General features: G+C 39.7%; 1 protein-coding gene across 6 annotated transcripts in view; it reads left to right on the forward strand.

Moving 5' to 3' along the window:
• The first annotated feature begins 1,360 nt into the window (after positions 1-1,360).
• EXOC6B (exocyst complex component 6B) overlaps positions 1,361-27,756 on the forward strand; it is a 713,117-nt gene continuing 686,721 nt past the window's right edge. For all 6 annotated transcript variants that reach the window (XM_049856497.1, XM_049856495.1, XM_049856493.1 and 3 more), the window contains exon 1: positions 1,361-1,591. In XM_049856497.1, coding sequence (XP_049712454.1) covers positions 1,479-1,591 — 113 coding nt within the window. In that variant the 5' untranslated portion in view covers positions 1,361-1,478. The remainder of the gene's footprint in view (positions 1,592-27,756) is intronic.

The raw sequence follows: 27,756 nt of genomic DNA on the forward strand, positions 1-27,756 counted from the left end.
TACGTCAGCACTCTCACCATTTCCACCCAGCCCGCCTTGTTTCCATCCATCCAGTTTTCTTGCCCCTCCTTGCCTTCTCATTGTTGACCATTTGGTCTTGTATAGTTGATTGTTGGCAGTGGAAGCCGGGCACCATCTAGTTTTCCTGGTTTCAGGCTACAAGAGGCTGTGTTTTGCATGAGCCATTAGTCCTGTGGACTAATTTCTTCTTGAGTCTTGGGTCCTTCATTCTTCTTTGCCCCAGGCGGGAAGAGAGCAATAGCTGTATCTTAGATGGCAGCTGCACACTTGCTCTCGATTAAGTTTCCTAATGCTAAGGTTCTAATTGTGTCACTCCTCTTCTTGAAAACCTTCAATGATTTCCCATCGTGTTATGTAAAACTCAAATAATGATTAATAAATCTGATTTTTAAATTCTAATCTGGGGAGTTGCCTAGATCAGGATCTCCAGATGTAACATCTGTAGTCTGTATTAGAAAACAACAGCAAACAAAACACCTCCCAGGTGCTTTTGATGCACTTGGTTGTTGGACCGGTGGAACTATTAGAATAAAGTACAAATTTCTCAACTCAGCATTTAAGGCTTTTTTCTTTATTTTTCCAAAATACATTTCCAGTCCATTTCTTGCTACTTACAGTTCTACATGCCAGTGAAAATGAGTTCTTGCTGGCTCTCTGGATTCTCCTCACACCTTCTGGTCACCCCTTTTAACCTTTAGGCCCCATCTCTCTTTGAAGTCTTCAAACCCAGATGTGATCCCTGAGCTTAATTTTCTAAACTTGCTTACTGACACATTCTGTTTTATATCATAGTTTTGGGCTTATCCAGCTTTTCTCCCCAATGGCCTGAAGGAACTTAGTTCCAAACCCAAAACCAAACCCATTGGTGTCAAGTGGAAATCCAACCCATAGTTAACCTATAGGACAGAGTAGAAGTGCCCTGTAGGGTTCCTAAGGCTGTAAGTTTTTACAGAAGCAGACTGCCACATCTTTCTCCCAGGGAGCGGCTGGTGGCTTCCAATCGCCAACCTTTAAGTTGGTAGCCCAGCGCTTAACCACTGAGCCACAACGGCTCCCCTCTTATTGTTTGCGCCTACAGAGCCTTTGCACTTTGCGGTAAAGGTGTTAAACAAGAATTTGTGGAATTAGTGTCACTGCCTGATTTGTTTACTCTTTTCATATGCAGTGTCGCTGTTCCCGGCTTAACGTGGGCTTTCAACAAGCATTTGTGGAACCAACGAATAATGAACGGCGTTCAGCCTAACATCGCCCAGAGAAATACAAAGCCCAGCATGCATTGCGTGGAACGTCGGCGGACGCGGTGACGCAAGGGGGCGTGCCGAGCCTGAGGGAGGGGTCGTCCTGCGGGTAGCCGGAGGCTGGGGTGGCCGTGGAGCCCGGGGTGAGAGAGGGAGTGTGAGGGAGCGAAAGGTGAACCGAGCTGAAGGAAGGGACGCGTTGCTAGGTGCCCCCGGTTTATGGAGCGGGGCAAGATGGCGGAGGCGGAGAGCCTCGAGACAGCGGCGGAGCACGAGCGGATCCTGCGAGAGATCGAGAGCACCGACACGGCCTGCATCGGGCCCACGCTCAGGTACTCCGGATACCCGGGCCACCGACGGGCGGACACGGGCGGGACCGGCGGGCAGAGTCCTTCGGGTCGGTCCGCCCGGCCGGACTCCCACAGCGCTGGCGTCTGCCCCTCCTTTCGGGAGCCCAGCGAGCGGCCTCCGCCTCAGTGAGGCGGGTCTCCCGCCGGAGCCCCGACGTAGGGTCCTTTCCCGGCCCGGCGGCCCCCCACAGCCCGGTCCTCAGGAGGAGCCTCCTGCCTCCCTCGGGCCAGGCAGCCTTCTTTCTCCCTTCGAGCCTTGCCCAGCGCCGGGCAACTAGAGATCACCCGACAGATGCAGAGCTTCCCCCTTGGGAACATCACCCTTCTCCTTCCGATTCGAACCCTCGTCCTGCCTTAGACATAAGTCCTGCTCTTCAGACAAAACGAAATTTCACCCCACGGTCCCTTGCCTAGAAATGATACTCTTGCCGCCTTAAAATCAAAACCACTTCTCAAAAACGAGCCCCTGAAAATCCTTGGCCCTGGAAAGAAAGTTTCCCTCAACCCGCGCCCCTTTCCTTGGAGCGGGTGCTCGCGAACCCTGCCAGGAGGATGACTCTTTGCAAAGGTGCAGCCTCATAGTATTCTCATGGCTGAGAAAAATTTGCCCCTTCTCCGCCCCCCGCCCCCGTTACACCCCAATTTTATTTGCAGATGTCAAAACAAACCCTGACCGATCCCAACTTACTTATTTAACAAAACTTAGGTAATGCTTCTTATATACGGTGCAAGACGTTATGTTAAGTGATTTACACATTTATTTAAACGCAGAACAACAACAACAAAATCCTACTAGGTGGGTATTATTAGTACTCTCATTTTACAGATGAAGCACAGCGAGGTTAAGCGACTTGCCCAGGGTCACAGAGAAAATAAATTGGAGAAGTCAAGATTCCTACTTAGGCAATCTGGATTCAGAGTCTGCACTTTTTTTAAAACAATATTTTATTATGTTTTCAGTGGAAGTTAACACAGCAAATTAGGTTCCCATTTGACAATTTGTAGAAAAATTGATCAGCGACGTTAGTTACCAGGGTCTGCACTGTTAACCGCTGTTGTTTTGCCTCAACTGGGAATTATCATCTGCCTTACTTTTTTGTTGATAATTACACACCAAAGCCCAATTTAGAGCTACTTTTCCCTTACCCTTCAGTTTAGCAATGCCCTAGAGCTAACTTATCCTCATCCTTTCAGTCTAGGTCACTGTTCCTCCCTTCAAAGAAGAGTTATGAAAGAGTAGTTGAAGGAGGGCCAGGCTGGAGATGACTTCTCAGCCCCAGCTGCAATTCCTTCTCCAGGGTGCATTGTTAGCACAGTTTTCCCAGTGTCATCCCTGGACACTTTTATCCTCAGGTTTTGCCTTCTGTCCTTTAAAGTGACTTTTGGTTCTCTTTTTGGATCAGTTCTTCAGCACTATGGGTATCTTACTCTCCCCTCTGCTCTCATACATTATGATCATGATGACCATGCTTTTCTCATTAAGCTGTTCACGGTGAATGATCCTCATTTCCTAGTCTTTGTTTTTCCAGAAACTAAGGGCTACTTACTAGTGTCCTACTAAGGGCCTTAATAGTTGTTAATATTTGCTTTTTGTAAAATAAAATGTTACTGGAGTTTACTGAGGATGCTGTTTTCAATAGTCTACCCAGAAATTTGACCACTGAGTTGCAGTTGACAACCTAGCAAAGCACCATCAGTGTTGTCTTGAACTGGTTGTGGTTTTCAAAGTTCTTGTTTTATATGATGGATGGACTTTAGTGTTGTCAGTTTAGTTTGTAGTAGTTTATTAGGTTAACTCTCCACTGAATAATGATACATATTTGTATCAACTTAGTTTTGGCCCGTAATTTTTCTAGTGTCTTGACTTTAAGAATATATGTATTTTGGTTCAAATGTAAATTACCATTCTTCCTAAAACTTGCTTCATTATGATCACAGAGTTCTTTTTCCACTGGGAAGTGGGCTTTTATGGGGTAGATAGATTAAGATATATTTTGCCCTAAGGGAGCACAGTTAGAAAAAAATGCACTGTACCAACAGCTTTAGTTGCTTTTCCTGACTCCCTGTATCATTATTAGGGGCTTTTCATTTTTTGTTCTCATCTTTTCTGTGGCAGATAACCCTAAATCTTACTATCAGACTGAAGATTTAATCACCTGAACATCGTAAAGTCGTACCTACTATCTTTGTCTTTAGCTTGCCTCTCCCCATTTTCACAGGTAATGATCTCACCTTATTTGCTTATTCCATTCAGAGGCAGTAGCATGCACAGACTTGATGTTTCAGATCCCATGCCTTATCCTGGATGCACCTCCATCATTATTATATTTTGTTTTTCATCACAGTCCTTAGAGAGGTTTGACTAAGGTTATAAGCACTCTTCTTTAACTCTCCTCAGCTGTAAACCCCACACTCCTCTATCCCTCTTCATATTATGTCTTTCCAATTTTTTCGATCTTTTGAGGTGGCTTTTTTTTTTTTAATTAATTTTTGTTGTGCTTTAAGTGAGAGTTTACAAATCAGGTCAGTCTCTCATACAAAAATTTATGCACACCTTGCCATATACTCCTAATTGCTCTCCTTTTAATGAGATAGCACAGTTCTTCCCTTCACTCTCTCTCCTTATGTCCATTCGGGTAGCTTCTGCCCCCCTCCCCCACCCTCTCATCTCCCCTCCAGAAAGGAGATGCCAACATAGCCTCACGTGTTTACTTGATCCAAGAAGCTCGTTCTTCACCAGTATTGTTTTCCATCCTATATTCCAGTCCAATCCCTGTCTGAAGAGTTGGCTTTGGGAATGGTTCCTGTCTTGGGCTAACAGAAGGTCTGGGAACTGTGGCCTCTGGGGTCCTTCTAGTCCCAGTTTGACCATTAAGGCTGGTCTTTTTACGAGAATTTGGGGTCTGCATCCCACTGTTTTCCTGCTCCCTCAGGGGTTCTCTGTTGTGTTCCCTGTCAGGGCAGTCATCGGTTGTGGCTGGGCACCATCTAGTTCTTCTGGTTTCAGACTGATGTAATCTCTGGTTTATGTGGTCCTTTCTGTCTCTTAGGCTCATAATTACCTTATGTGTTTGGCGTTCTTCATTCTTACTTGCTCCAGGTGGGTTGAGACCAATTGATGCGTCTTAGATGGCCGCTTGCTAGCGTTAAAGACCCCAGATGCTACTCTCCAAAGTGGGATGCATAATGTTTTCTCAATAGGTTTTATGCCAGTTGACTTAGATGTCCCCCGAAACCATGTTTGAGGTAGCTTTTTAAGACATGAGATTCTTAGCTGTTCTTGAGATAGGTTTTTTAACTGAAGAGGAACTAAAGAACAGAGTAACAGTAAGTTGATAGCCGATATAAGATTAACATACCCATCCCTAAAATTCCTGCTCTTCGCAAAATTCCACTTAGCTATGTTGCCTAACCAGACTCTTTTCTCTGCCACCTCTTACTTGTGTTATTACTTGTGTTGTCATTACTTGATTTCTTTCCCTGCTATGGTACAGAATTATTCTTCCAGTCTTATTTCTTTTTCTTTGAGGAGTCACAGTGGCTTGACTTTTTCATTATGTAACTGTCATCGTTTTAATCCTGAACAAAAGAAGCAGTGTTAGTTGACTCCCATGCATCATAAGGAAGTGCCTTTCCTTTTTCATTGTAATTCTGAAAGGCTAAGCATATCTACACACACGGAGAAGCTGTTGCCTAGCAAATTCTTTTGGGAAAGCAGCCATCTCTTTTTTCTCTGTCTTTTAAAAATTATTTCATCAGCTGCAAGTCCTAATTTTGCTGGTAAGGAAAGAGGTCCAGAAGATGTTAGGGTCTGTTCTGTTTTTAAAATAGCATTGATTCTGACTCTGTAGTACTAATACTAAACTTTTGACCAAAAATCACTCATGAATAATAGCTCTATGTTTTCATTTTCCAAATCCCATCTTTACATCTCAGTCTTCTATCATATCACTAAGTAGGGGTCAACGCCTCACCTTGAGTTCTGGGTAATAGCAATTAACTATTTAAGTTACTGTTTAAGATTTTGTTTTCAAACTTTTTAGTGTAACTGAAATAATATTGCCATTTTTAAAAACAGCTTTATTAAGATATAATTCACATACCATACAATTCACCCATTTAAAATACACAATTTAATAGTTTTTCATATATACACAAAGTTGTGCAGTTATCACCACAATTTAATTTTAGAACATTTTTATCACCCCCTAAAGAAATCCCCTATCCATTGGCAGTCATTCCCCAGTCCTAAACCTGTTGCCATCAAATCAATTCCGACTGAATGAACCCTATAGGATAGAGTATAGGACAGAGTAGAACTGCCCAATAGAGTTTCCAAGGAGCGCCTGGTGGATTTGAACTGCTAACCTTTTGGTCAGCAGATGTAGCTCTTAACCACCACACCACCTGGGTTTCCACTCTCCCCAGCCCTAGGCAGCCACTAATTTACTTTCTGTCTCTATGAATTTGCCTGTTCTGGACATTTTATATAAATGGAATCATACAATATGTGTGTATGTGAGACTTATGTTTTCCTTGTGTTAGCAAGTATCGTTACTTCATTTCTTTTCATTACCAGATAATATTCTGTTGTATACATCTACCACATTTTATCAGTTGATGAATATTTGGGTCGTTTCTACTCCTTGGCTATTAAGAAAATGCTGCTATAAACATTCATATGCACATTTTCGTATGGCTGTATGTTTTCATTTCTCTTGGTATATACCTGGGGTGGAACTCCTAGGTCATAGGTAAGTCTATATTTAACATTTTGAGGAACTGCCAAACTGTTTTCTAAAGCTGTTGCACCATTTTACATTCTCACCAGCAATATAAGAGTTACAGTTTCTCCACATCGTTGGTTCCACTTGTTATTATCATTTTTATTTTAGTCTTCCTCGTGGATGGGAAGTGGCATCTCAGTGTGGTTTAGATTTGCATTAACCTGATGGCTAAGGGGGAGCCCTTATGGCACAGTGGTTAAGAGCTCGGCTGCTAACCAAACGGTCGGCAGTTTGAATCCACCAGCCTGTCCTTGGAAGCCCAGTGGGGTGGTTTTAGTCTGTCCTGTGAGTCGGAATTGACTTGATGGCAACAGGCTCAATGGCTAATGGTAAAGTAGAGGTTCAGCGAAAAAGGGGAGAACCCTCAACAAGATGGATTGACACAGTGGCTGCAACAGTGGTCTCATACACAGCAACGATTATGAGGATGGTGCAGGATCAGGCAGTGTTTCGTTGTTTTACACAGGGTCACTATGAGTCAGAACCGACTTGATGGCACCTGACGACAACAACAACAACAGCAACAACAACAATGGCAAATAATGTTGAGCATCTTTTCACGTGCTTATTGCCTATTTCTATATGTTCTTTGGAAAAATATTCAGATCCTTTGCTAATTACTTAATTGCATTTTTATCTTTTTCATTGTTGAGTGGTAAGAGTTCTTTATATATTCTGGATATAAGTCTCTTATCAGATATATGATTTGTAAACACTTTCTGCCATTCTGTGAGTTGTCTTTTCATTTTCTTGATGGTATCATTTGCAGCGCTAAAGTTTTTAATTTTAGCTCTTATATTTAGGTCTGTGATCCATTTTGATTTAATTTTCTGTGTATGGTGTAAGAAAGGGGTCCAGCTTCATTCCTTTGCATGTGAATATCAGTTGTTCCAGCACTGTTTGTTGAATGCCATCTTTTTTTTGCCTGGATATATTTCTGGTTGATTTACTTTGATCTCCTTACTATGAAATTTATATTCCTTGTGGTAGAAATGTAACATTCACTACCTTGTCCTTGTGTTTAACTTTGCTTCCACATATCTGAGGGATATAATACTACTTAATAATCAGATCTTGGGGACTGCATATCAGAATTTTGGGAATGGAGTAGAGAATGGATAGGGACAGGAAACAAATTTATAAAAACACTTTGGATAATTTTGATAGCTCCTCCTTGACAGTCGCTGAAGGGAAAGAAATTATCTCTCATTGACTACTGCTTATTTTTAGTAGTATCTCTCTTTAAAAATAACATTTTTATATTTTAATTGTAATGGAATATGATGAGTTTTAAAAAGAGAAGAAACAGGCAATAAGGAAAGCAAACAAACAAAAAAAGCCCACAAAACTTGCCATCCTGTTACAACTCCTATATTTATATATTTCTTCCTAACTTTTCCATATGCATTTTATTACTGTCTTAGTTAGTTATCTAGTGCTGCTGTAACAGAACACCACAAATGGGTGGCTTTAACAAATTTATTTTCTCATAGTTCAGGAGGCTAGAAGTTTGAATTCAGGGTGCTGGCATTAGGGGAAGGCTTTATCTCTCTGTTGGCTCTGGAGGAAGGTCCTTGTCTCTTTGAGCTTCTGCTTCTGGACAGTCTTCATATCTCTTCCCTGATCTGTGCTCTGCTTGCTTGTTTAATCTCTTTTATATCTCAAAAGAGATTGACTGAAGATAAACCATACACTAATCCTTCCTTATTAACATAATAAAGACAACCAATTCCTAAATGGTATTATAACTGCAGGCATAGAGGTTAGGATTTAAACACACATTTTTGGGGGATATAATTCAGTCCATAACAATCACATTACATATTGTTGTTGTTACCCACCATTGAGTCGGCCCCCAACTCATGGCAGCCCCATGTACAATGGAACAAAATGATGCCTGGTCCTGTGCCATCCCAATGAGTGGTTGGAAATTGGACCAGTTGTGATCTGTAGGGTTTTTATTTGCTGATGTTTGGAAGTAGATTGCCAGGCCTTTCTTCTTTGTCAGTCTTAGTCTGGAAGCTATGCTGGAACCTGTTCAGCATCATAGCAACAGTGACAGACGGGTAGTGGCTGCTCATAAGGTGCATTGGCCAGGAATTAAACCTGGGTCTCCTGCTTGGAAGGTGAGAATTCTACCACTGAAACACCCTAACGTCTCACACATTAAATGTTGGAAGAGTATTGTCAATGTTACATCTTGCTTTTTCATTTATATACTGTTATATACAGTTTCATACATCATTATATATTAATAGCCATATTATTTTAATGGCTTTATTCATGAATTAGTGTATTAATTCAGCAAATATTTACTGAGCAACTTCTTGTGCCAGATACTCTTCAATGCTCTGGGAATACAGCAGGGAACAGAATAGACGAGTTTCTATCCTTAGGGAACTTACCCACAGAATAAACAAACAAATGAATAAATATACTTACCCACAGAATAAACAAACAAATGAATAGATAAATAATGTAATACAGTGTAGTGATTAGTGCTACATAATGACAAGGGTGTTGTTTTCCATTGGGTGGTTAGAAAAGGTTGTTCTGGCAAAGGTTTTAATCCAGTGAGGGAGCAGACCTCGGGACTCTGGAAGAAGTATCTTCAGGGCTTCTAAGTGCAAAGGCCCTCAGAAGAAAGATTGTGGCAGGAGGTGATTTAGGAGAGTAGCCAGTGTTCAGATGAGGTAGAGTAAGGTAAACACTTTGATTTTATTCTGAGTATGATGGGAAAGTACTGGAGAGTTTTAAGGAGAAGAGTGACATTCTCTAATTTAGTTTTAAAAAGGATTATTCTGGCTGCTGTGCGGAGACAGTAATAGAGGAAACAGGGAAACAGTCAAGGGGCATTTGCGATAAGAGGCAAGATACGATTGTGTCGTAAGATAAAGTGTTGGAAGGAGTCTTAGTTGACTAGTACTGCTATAACAGAAATACCACAAGTGGATGGCTTTAACAAAAAGAAATTTATTCGTTCACAATTTAGGAGGCTAGAAGTCTGAATTCAGGGTGCCAGCTCCAGGGGAAGGCTTTCTCTCTCTGTCGGTTCTGGGGGAAGGTCCTTGTCATCAATCTTCCCTTGGTCTAGGAGTATCTCAGTGCAGGGACCCCCAGTCCAAAGGATGTGTTCCACTCCGGGCCTTGCTTTCTTGGTGGTAGGAGGTCCCCCATCTCTCTGCCAGCTTCTCTTTTTTATATCTCAAAAGAGATTGATTTAAGATACAACCTAATCTTGTAGATTGAGTCCCTCCTCATTAACATAACAGCCGCTAATAATTACTATCATATAGGTACAATTTATAACACATAGGAAAATCACATTAGATGACAAAGTATGGTAGACAATCACACAATACTGGGAATCATGGACTAGCCAAGTTGACACACATTTTTGGAGACACAATTCAATCCATAACAGGAGATGATGATGAGTAGTTGAATTAGGGTATATTTTGAAAATAGAGCCAAAGCAGCTTATTTGTTGTTAGGTGCCATCAAGTCAGTTCCAAATCATAGTGACCCTGTGTACAAGAAAGAAACATTGCCTGGTCCTCTGCTAGCCTTACAATCGTTGTAATGCTTGAGGCCATTGTTGCAGCCACTATGTCAGTTCATCTTGTTGAGGGTCTTCTACTTTTTCACTGGTCCTCTACCAAGCGTGATGCCCTTTTCCAGGGACTGATCCTTCTGATAACATGTCGAAAGTATGTGAGACGTAGTCTCGCCATCCTTGCTTCCAAAGAGCATTCTGGTTGTACTTCTTCCAAGACAGATTTGTTCATTCTTTTGACAGTCCATGGTATATTCAGTGTTCTTCACCAGCACCACAGTTTGAGGGTGTCAATTCTTCAGTCTTCCTTATTCGTTGTCCTGCTTTTGCATGCATATGAGGCGATTGAAAACACCATGGTTTGGGTCAGGTGCACCTCAGTCTTCATGATGACATCTTTGCTTTTCAACACTTTAAGGAGGTCGTTTGCAGCAGATTTGCCAATGCAGTATGTCATTTGATTTCTTGACTGCTGCTTCCATGGGTGTTGATTGTGGATCCAAGCAAAATGAAATATTTGACAGCTTCAGTCTTTTCTCCATTTATCATGATGTTGCTCATTGGTCCAGTTGTGAGGATTTTTGTTTTCTTTATGTTGAGGCGCAATCCATACTGAAGGCTGTAGTCTTTGATATTCTTCATCAGTTAAGTACATCAAGTCCTTTTCACTTTCAGCAAGCAAGGTTGTGTCATCTGCATCATGGAAGTTGTTAACGAGTCTTCCTCCAATTCTTAAGCCCCTTTATTCTTCATATAGTCCAGCTTCTCGGATTATTTGCTCAGCATACAGATTGAATAGGTATGGTGAAGGGATACAACCCTGACACACACCTTTACTGACTTTAAACCACACAGTATCCCCTCATTCTGTTTGAATGGCAGCTTCTTTATCAATGTACCAGTTCCTCATGAGCACAATTAAGTCGTCTGGAATTCCCATTCTTTGCAATGTTATCCATAATTTGTTATGATCCACACAGTCGAATGCCTTTGCGTAGTAAATAAAACACAGGTAAACATCTTTCTGGTAGTCTCTGCTTTCAGCCAGGGTCCATCTAACATAAGCAAATGATATCCCTGGTTCCACGTCCTCTCCTGAATCTGGCTTGAATTTCTGGCAGTTCCCTGTTGATATACTGCTGTAGCTGCTTTGGAATGATCTTTAGCAAAATTATACTTGCATGTGATATTAATGATATTGTTTGATAATTTCCACATTCAGTTGGATCACCTTTCCTGGGAATAGGCATAAATATGGATCTCTTCCAGTAGGTTGGCCAGGTAGCTGTCTTCCCAATTTCTTGGCATAGAGGGGTGAGCACTTCCAGGGCTGCATTCGTTCACTGAAACATCTCAGTTGGTATTCTGTCAATTCCTGGAGCCTTGTTTTTTTTGCCAATGCCTTTAGTGAAGCTTGGACTTCTTCCTTCAGTACCACTGGTTCCTGATCATATGCTACCTCCTGAAATGGTTGAACTTCGACCAATTCTTTTTGGTATAGTGACTCTGTATATTCCTTCTTTTGATGCTTCCTGTGTTTATTATTTTTCTCGTAGAATTCTTCACTATTGCAACTCGAGGCTTGAATTTTTTCTTTAGTTCTTTCAGCTTGAGAAATGCTGAACATGTTCTTCCCTTTAGGTTTTCTAATTCCAGGTCCTTTGCACAAGTCATTATAATACTTTGTCTTCTCGAGCTGCCCTTTGAAATCTTCTGTTCAGCTCTTTTACTTCATTATTTCTTCCTTTTGCTTTAGCTACTTCACGTTTAATAGCAACTTTCAGAGTCTCTTCTGACATCCATTTAGGTCTTTTCTTCCTTTCCTGTCTTTCTAATGATGTTTTGCTTTCTTTATGTATGATGTCCTTGATGTTATTCCACAGCTTGTTTGGTCTTTAGTCATTTGTGTTCAACACATCAAATCTATTCTTGAGATGGCCTCTAAATTTAGGTGGGATATATTCAGGGTTGTACTTGGGCTCCCATGAACTTATTCTAATTTTCTTTAGCTTCAACTTGAACTAGCATATGAGCAGTTGATGGTCTGTTCTGCAGTTGGCCCGTGCCCTTGTTCTGACTGATGATATTGAGCTTTTCCATTGCCTCTTTCCACAGATGTAGTCGATTTGACTCCTGTGTATTCCATCTGGCAAGGTCCATGTGTATTGTCACCATTTATGTTGGTGAAAAAAGTTCTTTGCAATGAAAGTTGTTAGTTTCGTAAAATTCTATCATGTGACCTTTGGCATCGTTTCTATCAGCAAGGCCATCTTTTCCAACTACCAGGCCTTCTTCTTTGTTTCCAGCTATTCTGTTCTAATCACCAGTAATTATCAGTACATTCTGATTGGATGTTTGATCAATTTTGGACTGCAGAAGTTGGTAAAAATCTTCAATTTCTTCATATTTGGCCTTAGTGATTGGTGTGTAAATTTGAATAATAGTCATATTACTGGTCTTCCTTGTTGGTGTATGGATATTAAGCTATTACTGACAGTGTTGAACTTCAGGATATATCTTGAAATGTTCTTTTTACGATGAGTGCAATGAGAGCCCTCTTCAATTTGTCATTCCTGGCATAGTAGACCATATGATTGTCAAATTCAGAATGGCCAATCCAGTCTTTTTCAGCTCACTAATGCCTTTTTTTTTTTTAATGCCTAGGATATTGATGTTTATGCATTCCATTTGGTTTTTGGCGATTTCTAATTTTCCTAGATTTATGGTTCGTCCATGTTCTGATTATTAATGGATATTTGCATTCGTTTCTTTTCATTTTGAGTCGTGCAACATCAGCAGATGAAGGTCCCTAAACCTTGACTCTATTCATGTCGTTAGGGTTAGCTCTACTTTGAGGAGGCAGCTCTTCCCAGTCGTATTTTGATGCCTTCTAACCTGAGGGGCTCATCTTCTGGCACTGTATCAGAAACAGTGTTTTGCTGCTATTCATAGGGTTTTCACTGGCTAATTCTTTTCAGAAGTAGACCACTGGGTCTTTCTTCCCATCTGTCCTAGTCTGGAAGCTGAGCTGAAACCTGTCCACTATGGGTGTCCTTGCTGGTATTTGAATACTGGTGGCATAGCTTCCAGCATCACAGCAACACACAAGCCTCCACAGTATGACAAACTGACAGACACATGGGGGAAAACAGTGTATTAGTTGAGGGGATTAAAGAAAGAGGAATCAAGGATGATTCCAAGGCTCTTGGCTTAAGTAACTGAGTGAATGGTGGTGCCATTTACTGGGATGGGGAATAAGAGAGCAGGAGCTTTATTTTTCTTCATAGCATTTATCACCTGCCTGAAATTAAAAAAAAAAAAATTATTATTACACTTTAGATGAAGGTTTATAGACCAAACTAGTTCCTCATTAAACAGTCAGTACACACGTTGTTCTATGACATTGGTTTACAACCCCATGACATGTCTACACTCTCTCTTTTCAACCTTGGGTTCCCTATTACCAGCTTTCCTGTTCCCTCCTGGCACCTAGTCTCTGACCCTGGGCTGGTGTGCCTCTTTAGTCTCATTTTGCTTTATGGGCCTGTCCAGTCTTCGGCTGAAGGGTAAACCCCAGGAGTGACTTCATTACTTAGCTGAAAGGGTGTCCGGGGGCCATACTCTCAGGGTTTCTCCAGTCTCTGTCAGCTAGCAAGCCTGGTCTTTCTTTTTGAGTTAGAATTTTGTTCTACATTTTTCTCCAGCTCTTTTGGAACCCTCTATTGTGATCCTTGTCAGAGCAGTCAGTGGTGGTAGCCGGGCACCTTCTAGTTGTACTGGACTCAGTCTGGTGGAGGCCGTGCTAGATGTGGTCCATTAGTCCTTTGGACTAATCTTTTCCTTGTATCTTTAGTTTTCTTCATTCTTCCTTGTTCCGGAAGGGGTGAGGCCTGTGGAGTATCCTAGATGGCTGCTTGTCTTAGTCATCAAATGCTGCCATAACAGAAATACCACAAGTGGATGGTTTTAACAAAGAGAAATTTATTCTCTCACAGCCTAGTAGGTTACAGTCCAAATTCAGGGGAAGGCTTTCTCGGTCTCTTGGCTCTGGAGGAAGGTCCTTGTCTTCAATCTTCCCCTGGTCTAGGAGCTTCTCATGTGCAGGGACCCTGTGTCCAAAGGACACGCTCTGCTTCTGGTGCTGCTTTCTTGGTATGAGGTCCCCAACTCTCTGCTTGCTACTCTTTCCTTTTTATCTCTTGAGGGATAAAAGGTGGTGCAGGCCACACCCCAGGGAAACTCCCTTTACATTGGATCAGGGATGTGACCTGGGTAAGGGTGATGTTACAATCCCATCCTAATCCTTTTAACAGAAAATTGTAATCACAAAATGGAAGACAGCCACAGAATACTGGGAATCATGGCCCAACCAAGTTAATACACAAATTTTGGGGAGGACGTAATTCAATCCAGAACACTGCTTATAGGCTTTTAATATTCCAGATGCTACTCACCAAAGTAAAATGTAGAACATCTTCTTTACAAACTATGTTATGCCAGTTGAGCTAGTTGTTTCCTGAGACCATGGTCCCCACAGCCCTCAGCCCAGCAGTTCGGTTCCTAAGGGAGTTTGGATGTGTGTATGGAGCTTATATAACCTAGCCCTGCCTGAGATATTTTTATGGGGTCCTGGGTGGTACAAATGGTCAACACGCTAGGCTGCTAACTGAAGGATTGGAGGTTTGAATTTACCCAGAGGTGCCTCGGAAGAAAGGCTGGCAGTGTACTTCTGGAAATCAGCCATTGAAAATCCTAGAGAGCATAGTTCTATTGTGGCACAAATTGGGTCTCCAATGAGTCAGAATTGACTTGAGGGTAACTGGTTGGAGATTTTTTTTTTATTGTCTCCCCCACTAGAATGTGTATCCCAGGATTGTTGAATTGTCCAATAAAAGAAAAAAAAGAATTGTGCTATCACCTGTTAATTATCTGGTGGTTGATTAGCTGATTTGCAAATTAACTGTCTTAAAAAATATGACTAAGCTTTTGAGTAAAAATAAAACTGCCAAAAACCTTGAAAGCCTCAACATATCAGATGTGTTTATCTTTTGGAATTACATGTAATTTTTTAGTTCTTCTTTATCTATTAATAAATAGTATAATCTAAATAAACTGGCCCCTAAAGAGTGTTATTGTCCACAATTTGCAAAGTTAAATATAATAACAATCCTAGGGATTAAAATGTTATTGTATAAATAACATTTGTAAGTTGTAGAAATAAAGCTTAGTATTTAGCAAAAAAAGTTGACGTCATATATTTGGGGAAAAGGGAGTGGTAATATTAAATAAGTTTCATTACAATATGGTATATGAGAATACTTTATGGTTTGATAAATAGTTTAAAAATTATTCTCATTGAGCTGTCAGGCAAACTGGAAAATCGAAAAACTGAAAAAACCCTCTTATAGCTGATAAGACAATTTTGATTGGTTCAGGCAGCAGTGGACGTAATGACTGATTTTTATTTGAGGTGAATAAATAAAAATTTTCATTGAAGCTCTTCCTATGGAAGGTTATGCTGATGTGTTATCTGATTGCGTAACTAGATTCAAACCACAGACAAATTGGGAATGTAGCGGCTGGTAATTACTCTGCTGAATTTCAAGAGCTTATTAGTTATCATCAGTTTAAATATAATGCTGATGAAACTCATCTCCTGGAAATCTTACCTCCTATAATTTTGGAAATAAAAAATGATGTAGGTAAATTATTCTTTATCTCTCTGTTTTTCTAAAGCTGTGTTTGAAATATTAAAAAAAATGGAAAGAATTCCCTAAACTTCTGTTTATCTGGAAGTGTCCTAGTTTTGCCTTCATATTTGAGAGACAGTTTTACGGGATATATGATCCTTGGCTGGCAGTTTTTCTCCTTCAATGCTTTATATAAGTCATCCCATTGCCTTCTTGCCTGCATGGTTTCTGCTGAGTAGCCCAAGCTTATTCTTATTGACTCTCCTTTGTAGGTGACTTTTCGTTTATCCCTAGCTGCTCTTAGAATTCTCTTTATCTTTGGTTTTTCGCAACTTTGATTATAATATGTCTTGGTGTCTTTCTTTTAAGATCTACCTTATGTGGAGTTTGATGAGCATCTTAGATAGATAATCTCATCTGTCACAATATCAGGAAGTTTTCTGCCAGCAAATCTTCAACAATTCTCTCTGTATTGTCTGTTATCCCTCCCTGTTTTGATACTCCAATCACTCGTAGGTTACTTCTCTTGATAGAGTCCCACGTGATTCTTAGGGTTTCTTTGCTTTAAAAAAATTTTTTTTATCTGATTTTTCTTCACGTGTATTGGTGCCAAGTGCTTTATTTTCAGTCTCACCAATTCTGCCTTCCACTTGCTCAGTTCTGCTCTTCTGACTTATTGAATTGTCTAATTCTATAATTTTATTGTTAATCTTCTGAATTTCTGATTGCTGTCTCTCTATGGATTCTTGCAGCTTATTAAATTTTTCATTATGTTCTTGAATAACCTTTTTAATTTCTTCAACTGCTTTATCTGTGTGTTCCTTAGCTTGTTCTGCATATTGCCTGATTTCCTTCCTGATCTTGTTCCTGATGTCTTGAAGAGTTCTGTATATTAATCTTTTGTATTCTGCATCTGGTAATTCCAGGAAGGCACCTTCATCCAGAAGATTCCTTGATTCTTTGTTTCGAAAGCTTGTTGAAGTGATCTTGGTCTGCTTCTTTATGTGATTTGATATTGACTGTTGTCTCTGAGCCATCTATAAGTTATTGTATTAGTTTATTTTATGTTTAAATACTGTATCTTAGCTTCTTGCTTTGTTTTGATATGCCCAAATGGGTTGCCTGAGTGAGCTAGCTTGATTATTTTTGCCTTTGATGCTCTAATGTCCTGTCACCAGATGGATAGAGCTTTTATAGGTGTATCAGCCTATGAGTCCATTCACTTTTCTTGTATGGATTCAGCTCAGGTGTCCAGGTGGTTGGTCAACAAGTATGTGGTACAGGCTGTGTCCTACAGTCTTAGAGGGGCAAGGGTGATTGGTATAGGTACCGGTATCTGGTTGCGGCAGGGGGTCTGAACAAGGCAGGGGGCTGACAACCATCCCCTGAGTGTGAGGAAAGTGCATCCCTGTTCCCTAGAGCACACAGGTAGGTGGGTTCTGCAGACAGACCATGAGTACCCAGTGCTTTTGGTTGTGAGGATTGGGAGGTATGAGTTATCTTTGGACTCCTGTTGTGGGTGGCTGGGTGACTTGAGTGGACCCACCAGTCCGTAGGCCCCTGATATGGGTAGGTGAGGACTCTGTTTAATAGGTAAAGTGGTGTCAAACATCAAACACCCACCTCTCCACCACACAGCTGAAACAGTTGCAGTCTGCCAACAAGGGCCAATTCTCCTGAAATAGGCCCACACAGGTCCATGCAGGGGGGAAAGGTATGCAAAGTCCACGGACTGTTTATGCCTGGACAGGAGCCACTTCTGTCCTGAGCTCCCCAGGTTAGTGGAGCTGGCAGATCGTCTTTTCCCCCAATTGTGAATTCATTCCTTCTCCAAGGCCGGGAGAACAGCTCAGGGTGTGCAGCAGGACCCATCTCAGGCCCGGGGAAATCTACAGCCACTGAAGCTGGCTTGGAGGCTAGGGGCGCAGTAAAATATACACAAGTACTTAGCTTTTGCCGAGAGCACTGTTATTCTCTGGTTCCAGAGGTGTGAGTAGGCTGTGCGGCTGCCTGTTTCTCCCTGAGGAAACTGCGGCCTAATGCCACCACCAGCCCGCTGCCATCGTTCCCGGGAATGGTGCTTGAGGGTTCCCGGCGATTCAGGTCTGGCAACTCCTCACTGCTTCTGAACTGACTCTCCCTCCCCCTGCCATTCAGTCCTTTTTCTTACTTTGTCTTTGATGTTCAGGGCTACTAGCTTGTCATAAATATAATCATTTCAGTCATTTTTTCGGGTCTTTGTTGTAAGAGGGTTCACCGGAAGCGTCTGACTACTCTGTCATCTTGGCCCTGCCTCTAAAAAATGGAAAGAAGGTGATGTAACCTTAACCATAGATCTACTATCTTTTTCTCCTGTTTCCTTTATTTCCCCATATTACTAGTTTGTTATTTATTCTTTCATTTTTTAAAATATAGATAAAAGCATATATGATCTTATTTCCCCCAAAGTATCATACTGTATAGTTTTGCATCTTATTTTTTCATTTATCTATACCTATATCTGTATATTTATTGTGCTTTAGATGAAGGCTTACAGAGCAAATGAATTTCTTTTTTTAAAATTTTTATTGTGCTTTAAGTGAAAGTTTACAAACCAGGTCAGCCTCTCACACAAAAACTTATATACACCTTGCTACATACTCCCAATTGCTGTCCCCCTAATAAGACAGCCCGCTCCCTGCCTCCACTCTCTCTTTTCGTGTCCATTTCGCCACCTTCTAACCCCCTCTACCCTCTCATTTCCCCTCCAATGTGGAGATGCCAACATAGTCTCAAGTGTCCACCTGATCCAAGAAGCTCACTCCTTACCAGTATCCCTCTCCAACCCATTGTCCAGTCCAATCTCTGTCTGAAGAGTAGGCTTTGGGAATGGTTCCAGTCCTGGGCCAACAGAAGGTCTGGGGGCCATGACCACCGGGGTCCTTCTAGTCTCAGTCAGACCATTAAGTTTAGTCTTTTTACGAGAAGCAAATTAATTTCTTGCTAAACAATTAATACACATATTATTTTGTGACACTGGTTGCCAACCCCATGGTGTGACAACACCCTCCCCTTCTCGACCTTGGGTTCTCCATTACCGGCTTTCTTGTCCCTTCCTGCCTTTGTATCCCTGCCCCTGGGCTGGTGTACCCATTTAATCTCATATACGTGGTTGAGCTACGTGTATTATTGTTTGTTTTATGGGCCTGTCTCATCTTTGGCTGAAGGTTAAATCTCAGGAGTGACTCCAGTACTGAGTTAAAAGGGTGTCTGAAGGCCATACTCTGAGAGTTTCTCCAGTTTGGTCTTTTTTTGTGAGTTAGAATTTTGTTCTACATTTTTCTCCAGTCTGTCTGGGACCCTCTATTGGGATCCCTGTCAGAGCTGTCAGTGGTGGTAGCTGGGTACAATCTAGTTGTGCTAAACTCAGTCTGGTGGAGGCTGTGGTAGTTGTGGTCCATTAGTCCTTTGAACAAATCTTTCCCTGTGTCTTTGGTTTTCTTCATTCTCCCTTGCTCCAGACACGGTAGGACCAGTGGAGTATCTTAGATGGCTACTCAGAAGCTTTTAAGAACTCAGATGCTGCTCACCAAAGTAGGATGTAGAACATTTTCTTTATAAACTCTTATGCCAATTGAGCTAGATGTCCTCGGAGACCATGGTTCCCAGCCCTCAGCCCAGTAATTTGATCCCTCATGGAGTTTGGATGCGCTGTGAAGCTTCCTTGACCTTGCCTTAGTCAAGTTGTGCTGACTTTACCCTCACCAAAGTTAGTGTTGTTCCCTCCCCACCCCTCCCCTTCCTTGAATCCATCAGAGGTGATTTCTTTCTGTGTGTAAAGCTTTTCATGAATTTTTATAATAATAGTCTCATGCAGTATTTTTCCTTTTGTGATTGACTTATTTCACTCGGCATAATGCCCTCCAAATTCATCCGTGTTGTGAGATGTTTCTCATATTCACCATTGTTCTTTATCATTGCGTAGTATTCTGTTATGTGTATGTATCATAGTTTGTTTATCCATTCATCTGTTGATGGTCACTTAGGTTGTTTCCTTTTTTTTGCAATTGTAAATAATGCTGCAATAAATGTGGGTGTGCATGTATCTATTCATGTGATGACTCTCATTTCTCTAGGATATATTCCTAGGAGTGGGATAGCTGGATCGTATGGTATTTCTATTTCTAGCTTTTTAAGGAAGCGCCGTATTGTTTTCCAAATTGTTGTGCTATTTTACATTCCCACCGGCAGTGCATAAGAGTTCCAGTCTCCCTGCAACCTCTCCAACATTTGTTATTTTCCGCTTTTTTTGGATTCATGCCAGTAATATTGGGGCAAGATGGTATCTCAGTGTAGTTTTGATTTGCATTTCTCTAATGGCTGGTGATCGGGAGCATTTCCTTATGTGTCTGTTAGCCCCCTGAATATCTTCTTTGGTGAAGTGTCTGCTTATATCCTTTGCCCATTTTTTTAAATTGGATCACTTGTCTTTTTTGTTGTAGAGATGTTGGGTTTTCCTATAGACTTTATAGATAAGACCTTTGTTGGATTTTTCATAGCCAAAATTTTTTTCCCAGTCTGTAGGTTCTCTTTTAACCCTTTTGGTGAAGTCTTTTGATGAACCTATGTGTTTAATTTTTAGAAGACCCTAGTTATCTAGCTTATCTTCTGTCGTTTGTGTATCGTTAGTTACGGTTTTATCCTATTTATGCCATGTATTAGGGCCTCTCGTGTTGACCCTGTTTTTCCTTTTATGATCTTTATAGTTTTGCTTTTATATTAGACCTTGCCAGCACCATTTGTTAAAAAGATTGTCTTTTCCTCATTTAATGGACTTCGGGCCTTTGTTGAAGATCAGGTGATCCTAGGTGGGTGGATTTACACCTGGGTTCTCGATTCTGTTCCATTCATTTATCAGTGTATTTTGGAGATCTCTCCATATCACTGAGCAGAGATTTTCCTTATTTTTTACAGTGATTTTGTATTCCATTATGTTAATACAGAAACCCTGGTGGTGTAGTGGTTAAGAGCTATGGATGCTAACCAAAAGGTTGGCAGTTCGAATCCACCAGGTGCTCCTTGGAAATCCTACGGAGCAGGTCTGCTCTGTCCTATAGGGTAGCTATGAGTTGGAATTGACTCAACGACAGTGGGTTATTTTATGTGAATATACTTTGGTTTAATTGTGCTGGTCCCCTGTTTCTGGATGCTGGGGTTATTTCCAGTCTTCTGCTGGATAAAATAGTGCAACAATGAATAACTTTGAATATTTGTTGTTTACCATTGTGCATTTCATACTCTTGTCTGTAGTATAGATTCCCAGAAGTGGGAATGTTGAATGCATCTATAATTTGGTATGTGTTACCAAATTCTCCTCTTTAGAGTCTGTAGAAGTTTGCTGTCCCTCCAGCAGTTTTTCAGGATGCTCATTTCTCCATAGCCTTTTTAACAAAGTATACATTAGACTTTTGAATTTTTGCCGATATGATAAGTGATGAATGGTATCTCAGTGTAGTTTTGATTTGCATTTTTCTGATTATGAGTGAGGGTGAACATTTCTTCATATGTTTAAGGTCTTTTGGTATTATCTGTGTGTGTGTATACTGCCTGTTCTTGTCTTTTGCTCATTTTTCTGTAAGGGTAGTATTTTTCTTTTTGATATTTTGGAGAACTGGGAAAGAAATTTTGATGGTTATGCTTTGCTTTCAGTCATCAAGAGTATAGAAGCTGAAATTAGTTGTGATTGCAAAAACAAAAAGCCATTGTTTTTTAAGGAATGAAAGCTTTAAACTTCAGTTTTCATTATTTTGGTCATAAAAGGACAGGAGTAAAGAGAGGCATTTTAAAAGAAGAGAAAATCTAGTCCCAGGATGTTGTGATAGATTGAAATCAGTAGGTTTTATTGGGGTAGTGCAGTGTTATTAAATAATGCTTCTTTATATACAAATAAAATTCTTAGCAAATTAGAGGATGTCACCATTTCAGCAAATCTTAATTTTCAAATATCATGGCATATATCCAAGTGTTTACATTTCTCACATAAAGCACAATTAATATGTGAATTAGTTGCTAAAATTTATCGATGAGGGCAATTATTTTTAGTATGATTTTGGAAGCAGTTTAGAACTTTAGATGGTAGTTATGACACAGGTTTGGCTTAGAGAATATGATACATATGATTCTAATTAGGTCATTGAAGAAAATAAAAATATTCTGTTTACGTTATTGCAGTTGATAGTCTGTATTATTTGTTAATGCTGTAATAATTGAGGTAATCATATACCAAATCAAGTTTCTAGCAGTAAGCAACTGGAATTAGTGCTCTGTCTGTGACACGTATGAATCAGATTTGAGTTGCTGAGCGATGATGACATTTTAAGTTTGCTCATGGGACATAGTAAAAAATAGTGAAAGGGAGGAGTTAGAAAAAGTGAGTTACACATAGTGCTGAGTTTAAACACTTGAGGTGACTAATAGGTTATTTCTTAGAGATGTCTGCTATGGCTGTGGAAAGGAAGAGTAAAGCCATTTTTTGCCATGCAGGAGTGTCTGCTGGATTATTTAGAAAGTAAGGAAAGACATTTGTTCAAAGACAAACATTGCCTTGTTCCAACATTTGAATTAGTGAGAGTTTTTCTAAAAAATAGACAGCAATAATGGACTACTTTAATGTTTTGGCTGTTTTTTAAAAGTGATTTGTGATGTGTTTTATTTACATTGTATTTTGTATTTCTAGATATCTACAGAATGGTAGATATTTTCCTTTAAAATGTAACTTAACATTAAGTATATTTTATACCATATTTGACATTTTCTGGACTAATTTTAACTCTATTTTTGGGTTATTCTCAGTCTTCTTCCCTTTTTCTTTTTTAAAATCTCCTTCCCTTCTTATCCTGGCTAATTGACTATTCTCTTTTTGTTGGAATTTCTCCTTGCCTAGTTCTAGAAAGGATTTAGAATGGTTTGCAAAAATCCACAACGATTTAAAAAATACGCACACAGACACAATAGATACATCAAAGGTGGTGAGGACATTGGTACAAAAGATAAATAAGAGTGGGAAGGAGAATATGAAGCTAAGAATGAGGGCAGTTAAAAGACTCATCTCGTAAGGGCCTGTATATTTTGTAAAGGTAGACCAGGAGTTCAGCTCTAAGCTTTCTAGCAGCTGGTGCAAAAAGGGACATGCTCAATTCTTTGAGTTATGGTATTATAAAATTAAAAAGAGGAGCCCTAATGGTGCAACCCTTAAGCTCTTGGCTGCTAACCGAAAGGTTGGTGGTTTGGACCCACCCTGAAAGACCTGATGATCTGCTCCCGTAAAGATTACAGCCTAGAAAAGCTTATGGGGAAGCTCTGCTCTGTCACATGGGGTCGCTATGAGTCAAATATGATTTGACAGCACTTTCAACAACAACAAAATTAAAAAGTAGTTACCTAGGAGAAGCATGACTGATCTTGGTTTTGAGTAAGACCAGAGAACTGTTTCTCCCATGTGTCCTCACAAAGAAGGCCCTGTATATGTAACATTAATATCCATATAGTAAATGCAGCAATATGTTTCATAGGCGGTTTCTTTTATTATCCTTTAATGAAAGTATATGGCATAACCAAAGCACAATTTAGTAAAAGCAGTTCTGCAGGGGGCCAAAATAAAGTGGTCCACAAATGCAGTTCTCTGCTGGGTTTGGGGTAACCCAGGCATAGATTTTATGATATTTAGATTGGAAGTGTGTAGCCCTTTCTCCTCCCCATCCTTCCCCCTCCTTTTTTTTTTTTTTTTGATTATTAATCACTTTGAGAATCTTTTGAAAGCAGTAGGCTTTCCTTAGTAAAACACGTGTACATCCAGTCTCTGTGAGTTCTAATCTGGAAAAATGTATGCAGTGCGTATGTGTCAGTTAATTCTTTGTAAAGACTAATTCTAGTCATCAAGCTTTTTGATAAGTACTCAGTGTCAGTGAGTTCAAGGCTATATTTCCTGTCTTTTTTCTGGGTATATAGTTTGCTCATGTTCTTGGTTAAATATAGAGATATATATGCTTTAAAAGCAAACCAAGCTGTGGGTAAGATTAATATCATTTTATGAATGTTGAAGAACCTGAATAAGCTACCTGATACCTCCAAAAGAGGTGAAGTAAGGGAGAGTACCCAGGCATAGGGCCAGGATTCTTCCCTAGGTGGAATTTGGTGTGTGCTCTAGCATTAAAATAAATAGCTGTAAGGTCACAATGATTTTTTTTGGGAACAGTCTAAAATTTGATGTTAAAAAAAACCCAGCCCACCTTGGCCATTTAAAAACAGATGTTTTGCCTTAAGTAATGTAAATTCTAAAATATACTGTTTGGAAGATGTATGCCTAATTAAGGAGATTATTTACCTGGAGTGTGTGGGACCTACTCTGTTCTAGATTTATAACATATTTTTAAATTGAGATGTATTAACTCACAAAGAGCACAATGGTTGATAAAGTAAAATTAAGCATGTTACAGGTGTGTGTATACATAAATCCATACATATACGTGTGTGTGTATGTATACATCCATTGCTGTCGAGTTGATTCTGACTCATAGTGACCCTATAGGACAGAGTAGAACTGCCCATGGAGTTTCCAAGGAGTGCCTGGTGCACTTGAACTGCTGACCGTTTGGTTAGCAGCTGTAGCACTTAACCACTATGGCACCAGCATTTCCGTGTGTGTGTATATGTATGTATATATACGTGTGTATGTGTGTGTGTGTATATATATCTATAAATAAATAAAATTTAGAACTTTAAAACACATATTACCCAGCAAAACACCTAAGCAAGTAAGAACCACCACAGTGGAACCAACTAGATACCTTGATGTAATTTGCATTGATACATATGGACTTGGCTTTGTCAAAACACCCACTTGTCATTCATAGGCTTGAATATCATACTAATAAAGTGCACCTCACACTGTAGTGAATTTCTATTCAGTTACTAACATGGTTTGATAATCAAATTGATCATTAAGTAAAAACAAAAGCAAAAATAACAACAATAATAACAAACTTCTTTTAGGATAGTTCTGTTGACTATCGTTTCATCTGAGTATTTAGATGCCAGTGTTTAGAAATCTAGATGAATGTTCTATTATATGATAGATAAGTGATTAAGGCCATTTGCCAAAAATGATGATTTGGGTGAAAATATAGGTTCTCTTGCTTTATTTTTTTTGATTAAAAAGCTGTGGAGTAACACAGGAGACCCCTGGTGGCGTAGTGGTTAAGTGCTATGGCTGCTAACCAAAGGGTCAGCGGTTCGAATCTGCCAGCCGCTCCTTGGAAACTCTATGGGGCAGTTCTACTCTGTCCTATAGGGTCGCTATGAGTCGGAATCGACTCGACAGCACTGGGTTGGAGTAACACAGGCTTTCAATTTTGATCCTGTTTTTATATGCCGTTGAACATGGCAAGCTCTTTGATTCAAGCATATATTTTGGCACCGTAATAATTGTATAGTGGAGCACTAACATCTTGTTATGTGTCCTCAGCAAGTCTCTTTGTTCCTGTTGTTGTCAGTGTCTCTACTTTTGAAACTTGTTTCTTGGTGTTTCTCTTTTGCAATTTGTACCTTTTTTTCTTTCCTCATATTTGTGCTTGCCTTGTATCTCCCTCCTCTTTTCTGTAAGTTATAACTTTAAAACACACATTGTCCAGTGAAACATCTAAGTGAGTAAGAGCAATCACAATGCAACCAAATTCCAATTCCTGGGGAAACCCTGGTGCCAGCAAACAATAAAATACTAAATGTATTGATGTGAAATATGACCTTATCAGGCAGTAAGAATAAGAAAAAACATGAAGTTGGGTGTGCCTTGGGCTTGACGGAATCAATGTTACGAAACACTTGTGGGTATAGAGTTTGATTTAGGGAAAGATTGCTTATGTAACACGTTAAAAAAAAATAATGGAGTTCATCAAGCAGTTTGTTTTTAATGAGTTAGAAGAGTTGCCTAGAATTTGTGAGGAAGCAGTGTCCAGTGAAGATCTTTTCGCAATGGAGTAGCAAAAGTAAGAGGAAAGTGAAGTGAGAGGAGCTCTTGAAATCAGAAGAAAAATAGGTTATTGGAGGCATTTTAAATGGTAAATGTGAATCTGACTGTATATGTTTGTTACTTCCTATTTTAAAATTAAACTTTTTATTTGAGATAATTATGGATTCACATGCAATAGTAAGAAATAATAGAGAGATCCCTCATGCCCTTTACCCAGTTCCTCCAGTGGTAACATCTTGCAAAACAGTATCACAACCAGGATATTGACATTGTTACAGTCAAGATATATTTCCATCACCACAGGATTGCTCATGATGCCCTCCTATAGCCATATCCACTTCCCCTTTTGTCCCCATCCTCTTTAATCCCTGGCAACTGCTAATATGTTTTTCATTTCTATAAATTTGTCATTTCAAGAATGTTATATAATGGAATCTTAGAATATATAACCTTTTGGAATTGGCTTTTTTTCACTCAGCATAATTCCTTGGAGATTCATCTAGGTTGTTGTGTGTGTCAAGAATTTATTCCTTTTCATTGCCGAGTGGTGTTCTGTGGTATGGGTGTACCAGTTTGTTTTAATCATTTACCCATTGAAAGACATCTGGGTTGTTTCCAGTTTTGGACAATTATAAATAAATTTGCTATAAACATTTGTGTACAGGTTTTTGTGTGAACATTTGTTTTTAATTCTCTTGGATTTATACCTTGGAGTAGAATTGCAAGTTCATATGGTAACTCTATGATTACTTGTTTGAGGAACTGCCAAACTATTTTCCAAAGTAGTTGCACCATTTTACATTCCCACCAGCAGTTTATGACTGTTTGGATTTCTCCACAACCTGTCTTTATCTTTTTGATTCTAACCATCCTAGTGCTTGTGAAGTGGTATCTCATTGTGGTTTTGACATGCATTTCCCTGGTGATTAATGATGTCCAGCAGCTTTTCATGTGCTCTTTTTTTTTAAAAAAAAAAGTTTTATTGTGTTATAAGTGAACGTTTACACAGCAAATTCGGTTCCCATTGATCATTTCCATACAGCTTGTTCCATTTCATTGGTTACATTTTTTATAATGTGTCAACATTCTCATTTCCATTCTTTTTGTTCTGTTCCTATTAATCTAGCTTTCTTCACTCTCCTTAGCTTCCATCTTTGTTTTAGGCTAAGTGTTGACCTTTTGGTCTCATGTAGTTGATTATTTAATGGAGCACAGTGTTCATGGGTGATATTGTTTATTTTATAAGCCAGTCAGTTGTTTGGATGAAAGGTGACCACCAAGAGTAGCTTCAGTCCCAAGTTCAAAGGTACCTTAGGGCGATAGTCTCAGGGTTTCCTCTAGTCTTGGCATCAGTCCAGTAAGTCTGGCCTTTTTAGGAATTTGAGTTTTGTTCTACATTTTTCTGCTTTTCTGTCTGAGACCTTCTGTTGTGTCCCTGGTCAGAATGCTCAGTAGTGGTAGATGGGCACCATCTAGTTCTTCATTATTTTTTGACTAGCTGTTTCCCATGTCTCTATTTTGTTACTTGTTCTGGGTTTTTAACATTTACATTTTGTTTTATAACCCTAATTTACACAGTTGTTTAGCATTAGGCCTATATTTCAAAGGGGAGAGAAATCCCTCTCTGCCCTTTTTGAGTTGCTTATTTTGGGTCATTTTTTGATAGATCAGATTTCATCTGTAAGTAGTTTTCTCTAGAAGTGTTCATAGACATTGTAGTCCCTAAATTTTTCATTATCAGTACTATTTAGTTTATCCTTATATAACAGAAAACTCAGGTAATTGGTAAAAGTATGTTTTAATTTTTCTCCTTCTTTTGTAAAGGAAATGCTGGGTAACCCATTTATGATTGGTATAGTGTTTCTATGGTCATCAGGTCCCAGGCTCCATCTGTCTTTCTGTTCCAACATCCTAAGTGTGGGGTGCCTATCCTCAAGATTACCTGTAGAATGGCTGCTGGAGTTCCAACAATCACATCTGTGTTTCAGGTGGACTAAAAAAGAGGAAGCTGGGTAATTGCAAAAAAAAAAAAAAAAAAGACTTATCTCCCAACTAATTCAATTCTATTTAGTTCATTTCTCTGAAACCATATCCCCAAATTTTCCTTT

This window comes from Elephas maximus, chromosome 17 (assembly GCF_024166365.1).
Source record: "Elephas maximus indicus isolate mEleMax1 chromosome 17, mEleMax1 primary haplotype, whole genome shotgun sequence".
Lineage (NCBI taxonomy): Eukaryota > Metazoa > Chordata > Mammalia > Proboscidea > Elephantidae > Elephas > Elephas maximus.